This window comes from Leptosomus discolor, chromosome 1 (genome assembly GCF_034619465.1).
Source record: "Leptosomus discolor isolate bLepDis1 chromosome 1, bLepDis1.hap2, whole genome shotgun sequence".
In the NCBI taxonomy this organism is placed as follows: Eukaryota; Metazoa; Chordata; class Aves; order Leptosomiformes; family Leptosomidae; genus Leptosomus; species Leptosomus discolor.
In genome coordinates this window covers 165035627-165040757 of record NC_141391.1, presented here as the reverse complement: position 1 = coordinate 165040757, position 5131 = coordinate 165035627, and the positions used below count along the sequence as shown (strand labels likewise).

General features: G+C 47.7%; 1 protein-coding gene across 1 annotated transcript; it reads left to right on the top strand.

The window, feature by feature from the left end:
• Positions 1-1621: 1621 nt before the first annotated feature.
• On the top strand, positions 1622-3718 carry EMP1 (epithelial membrane protein 1). The gene is made up of 4 exons (XM_009953137.2): positions 1622-1699; positions 2597-2699; positions 2807-2947; positions 3545-3718. Exons 1-4 carry the CDS (start codon positions 1622-1624, stop codon positions 3706-3708), a joined length of 486 nt encoding a protein of 161 aa, XP_009951439.1. The 3' UTR covers positions 3709-3718.
• Positions 3719-5131: the final 1413 nt, after the last annotated feature.

The following is a 5131-nucleotide window of genomic DNA, read 5'->3' as shown; positions in this document are numbered from 1 at the left end:
ACCAGTCACCAAACCTAATCTATCCTTCTAAGGAGTGGCCTTGCCTGGGTGGGAGGAGTGATCTTGAGATCCTGAACTTAAGGAATACCTCCTGGTCATGAGCTAATGCTGGACAAAGAGTCAGTGATGGAGAAGCCTGTGATTTCCCTGTGGTTTGGGAAACTGTATCCAAAGTAGTGCGAGGAATAGTTGCAGCACTTTACAGGAATATACTCCTACACGTGGCCACAATAAAAGGAAAGACAGGAGCAGAGAAGGTGGAGTCACTGAGTAAAACCCCCCACATTTATGGGGCTTTAGAAAGCCTTTTGTTACAGTTTGTGTGAAAGACATCATGGAGTTTGTGTTGTTTCATGACAGTGTTACCACACCCTGTACAAATAGTGACGGCATCAAACCTTACCTGAGTCACCCAGACCAAAATAACTTGACAGCCAACTTTAATCACATTCTTGATACTCTTCAGTACCAGCACTACCAAGAGAAAGAGCAGCACAGCCCTGTGAAACTTTCTAGGAAGCAGTCTTTCACTGGCCACAGAGTGGACCCAGTAAATACTTCTGCCTGATTTCTGTGGCTATACTGCACAATTACTAATAAATGCCTGGAAGGAGGGGAAATATGCTCTCTCGCTTTGTGAGAATTGTCTGCACTCACTCTCGCAGCCTAGATTTATTCCTTGTATTTCGTGTTTTCAGGGGAGAAGTCAGCAGCCTTGATGAACAGTGTCATGAGAGCTGTCTAAAGCACATTCCCCTCCCTTTCCAATCACATGTTCATCAATGACAGGGAATCTCACAAAAAGTAAAAGCTTGCAGGATACAGAAGCAAAAAAAACATAAAACAAATTCCAAAGAGGAATTTGCATTACAAGAGAATCTTATTGCAGTAATAAAGTGATCTGCATACCTCAAGTTTTAGAAGTGAAACAGGCAGGTTCATTGCAAACCTAAGCATATTCCTCTGCCCCAGAACACCGCAGTCATGTTTCTGTTCTGGTTATTCACCTTTTCGCACAATGGAGTGGGTCATTGAGTAGGCGCAGCCCTTCAGTCCACTCTTGACCGCTGCTCAACACCTGATGCACCCAGGAATACACAGTCCTCCACTACACACTACCTGTCTGCGTCCCAGACCAGCTGGAGGAGGCTGTGGCACAAGAGGGAAAGGGAGAACAGGAAGGGAAAATCTTTCCTGACCTCTGTGAATCCTGTGGGCAAAAACTGCTCTTCCTGGACTGTGGGCCTGGAATGTGTCATTTTACTTTACACAACCACACACCAATTTAAGTAACCTGTGTATATACTCAGGCTATTTTTAAAATGCCCCCAAGCCAACTGCCCCTGCTTTACAACTCCTCCCAAACTGGTTCCTTTACCTCCAGGCTTTCTTTAACCTCTTGAGCAACCCCTTGCAGATTTTGACAAAGGCTTTAGTGATGGTTTTTTTTTGTGACTACATGCTTCCAGAATGGATTTAAGATCAACCTGTTTTCTTGCATGTAAATAAAGCTTATAGTAATGCTATTCTTTGATTCAACCCTTCCCTTCACCTCCTCCCTCTGTTTTTCTTCACCTCTAGAGCTCTTTGTATCTGTGACACCACCTAGAAGGGACCCAAGATGTTGGTGCTACTGGCTGGTATCGTTGTGGTTCACATCGCCACTGTCATCATGCTCTTTGTCTCCACCATTGCCAACGTAAGTAGAGACCACCCTGGGTGAGACATGCCTGTCTCCTTCTGCAGCAGTAGCCAGCCCTCTACACAGCTGGCAGGGGGACAGGTGGGTGGGTGCTCAGATCTGTAGGTGAGGGACAACCACTCACGGCCATGAGTGAGCAGCGATGGGTGTGCTCGGGGAACAGAAAAGCAGCCGGGGTGGTACAGGAGGCAGCCTCTGCCTGCCGTCCCCCGCTCCCAAATCCCAGAGCCAGCAGCACCTCAACACTCTTCATCCAAGAGAGTGCAACGAGGAGCGGGGTGATCAGCAGGTGACAGCTCTGAAGCGGTGTTTATCATCCCGTCTGGCGGCCAGGCTGTCGCACAGCTGGGCGCTCCCCCATGCCTGCCTCTGTCCCCTGCCGGGCGCTGGGGGGCCACCACAAGCCCAGCTCCCGGCGCTGCTCGGACGGGAAGCCCAAGCGAAGGGGCGCAGCCGGGACACCCCGGGGCGAGGGTGACCCCTGGCGGATCGGCGGGGGCGGCACGGGCGGGGTCCCCCCGCGCCCCCCGCACCTCGCTGGGGAGGATTTCGGCGGCCCCTCGCACCCGCCTCGGCGGCTTGTTCGCCCCACCGTGCCCTCCTGCCGCCTCGCACGGGGAGAGGAAGAGGGTGGTCTGAGCTATTTCCCCCCACAGTCATGGGAACAGACTTCCCTGGTGTTTTGCGTGGACCAAATGCCTCCCGGGTTTGGAAGCCTGGGTCATCTCCCACCCGCTTCGGCGGTTCATCTGCTGCCGACGCACTGACTTTTTCAGCTCCCTGTCTTGTGGCACTTGGGCTACTCTTGCTCCCCTCATGGTTTGGTCTGACAACTGGCCAGAAGAGCAAGGAAGCCCCGCTCCCCCTTGACTCAGCTGTTTCATCCCATTTCAGGTTTGGATGGTGGGTTCTTCCAGCTTTGGAACGGTCTCATCAGGACTCTGGCTACTGTGCAACAAGACTTGCCAGCAACTGCCAGTCAACAGTCGTGATGAGGGTAGGTTACAGCTGCATTTTCATTGTGGTGATGAATTGCAAGACCTGGGCGTGCAACACCAAGGCTGAGTCCTGACCTTCTCAAATCTATTCCCTGTGCATTCACAGCTTCCCTCAAAGCCGTGCAAGCCTTTATGGTCCTCTCGATCATATTCTCCGTCATCGCGCTTGTCATGTTCATTGTCCAGCTGTTCACTCTGGAGAAAGGCAAACGTTTCTACATCACTGGAGCCATCATGCTGGTTTGCTGTAAGTATGCACGCCTTGCAATGGCTCTGCATGTGTCCCACTCCCTCTGCATGCACAAGTAGCCACACATCTGCCACATGTGACCATCAGGGGAGGTTGTCAGCCAGCTAAATGTTTCCCATGGCCCAATTTTTTGTGTTAAAACAAAGCACTGACAAATCGGAAAGTGTTGGGTTTTTTTTTACTGTATACTTTGAAAATATTTCCAGATTTTCATTAGAAAAGCCAAGTGCATTTTACAAAATACTTCTGAAAGATAAAAAGAAGGATTCAAGTATTTTAGGGGTCAGGGGAATAAACAGTTAGACAGCTACTGCTCATGGGATTCAACATATAGCACCAAACTATCTGTGGATCTTATTATTGATTTCCTTCTAACAAAGGAGGTTTTTTCCCCATGGCACCTACTAAATAAGCCTCAAGATGTCTGCAAGAGAAATCCTCCATAAACAAGCCTAATGGGCAGCAGGCCCTCTCTCATGTGGCACAAGACATGCATTACACTCTCAGGGGACAACAGTACTTCATGAGTCCTGCAGCAATGATAGTTTCTGTGCATTTTCCAACTCTCTTTCTTTTCCTTCTTCCTTCCCACAGGGATGTGCATTCTGATTGGAGTCTCCATTTACACAGCTCGGTTCACAGGCAAGGTGACAGAGTACACAAGTCCTCACCATGGCTACTGCTTCATATTGGCCTGGATCTGCTTTTGTTTCAGTTTCATCATCGGCATCCTCTACCTTGTTCTTAGGAAAAAATAAGGGTGATGGGAGTCCAGGGGAGAGGGTTGGCTACTGGGAATGGGGAAGAATTGCTCTGCTGAGAGAACTGTTGGGCCAATAGTCAGAAACAACCACCATCATCACCACTGCCACCACCACAGAAAAATCACTAACAAAGCTAGAATCCTCAGAAATTCCTTCACCAAAGAGAGGGAGAAACAGCTCCAACTGATCTAGCACTCCTGGGGCTGTTGCACCAGAAATCTGCAAGTGACACTGACAGCTCTTCTTTTCTGCGAAGTCATGTCATACCTTCACAAAGCTTCAAGCTGAGCAGTGATGATTGAAGGGCACTACAAAAACAAGGGCTACATCTTTTTCCCTTCCTAGAGCCCTTCTCACTTACCTTTCAGTGTGCCTTGTGGGTCGGGCATTGAGGCTTATGACCCCTTTTTTTGTACATTGAAACAAATGGGATGGGCCTTTTGTTACATTTTTATATATATATATATATATATATGCACATATATGAAAGTTAAAGACATTAAATTGAGAAGCTACCCAATAGAAATCAGATTAAATTCATATTAAAATGTCTACAGAAATAAGGTAGCAAATTTTTTGCTGTTCTTTAGCTATTTGACATTCCCATGGTTGAATCAGATACAGGCAGGCAGGGCAAATATACAAGCGTGGATGATGGGGAGAGAGAGAGAGAGAGAGAAAGTGTGGGGGTGAAGGTACACAGGGATTCCTAATTACAGAGGATTCAGTTGCTCAATGATGCACATGCAGAGAGGGAATCATCTGGGTGTGTGTCTACACTAAAATCTTCTGTTCAGCTCCAGAACATGGTAACATTGCAGATCTTTACTGAGACAAGTCCTTATCTGTTAGTGGGTTTTTTTTTCCCACATCATCACCCAGTATATGGTATTAATTGAGAGCCCCACCTTGTGACACAGCTTGTCCTGAAGGCAGATGATACAGGTTAGCAGAGGAAATGTATTCCCTAATGAGAGATTAGGAGAGATGAGGCAGGGCTTGTGAGTTCTGCTCCTTGCTGTACAACCTTAGGCCAGTCACTTAACCCAGTGCTTTTCCATCTGCCAAATTCCTCCATAAAACTATACCTACCTCCCAGGGTGCTGAGAGATAATGACTCCACTCTGTAATACCAGGTCCCCATGTGAAATGCAAGTAAGGCATTGCTGCTGCTGCAACCCACAAATGTCTGTCAGTTTGAGGAATCTTAGTCACAAGTGACATTTGTAAGGGACAAGAGGTCTAAACTTCTTGTGACTCCATCCACAAGTCTAAACTAAAAGGCAGAGAGTATAAAAACCCATGCAGGTGCAGATTGTGCATGGATGCTATTTACCTCTCTCTCTCTCTCTCTCTCTCTCTGTCTCTCTCTTTCTGTTACATCTTCTTACCTAGACTTTATCAGTTTGGTGGATAT

Bases quoted from the DNA above. Each gene is read 5' to 3' on its own strand.
- EMP1 (XM_009953137.2), top strand. From the start codon at position 1,622: ATGTTGGTGCTACTGGCTGGTATCGTTGTGGTTCACATCGCCACTGTC. The intron at 1,700-2,596 runs GTAAGTAGAGAC...ATCCCATTTCAG, and splicing joins TTGTCTCCACCATTGCCAAC to GTTTGGATGGTGGGTTCTTC. The intron at 2,948-3,544 runs GTAAGTATGCAC...TCCTTCCCACAG, and splicing joins AGCCATCATGCTGGTTTGCT to GGATGTGCATTCTGATTGGA.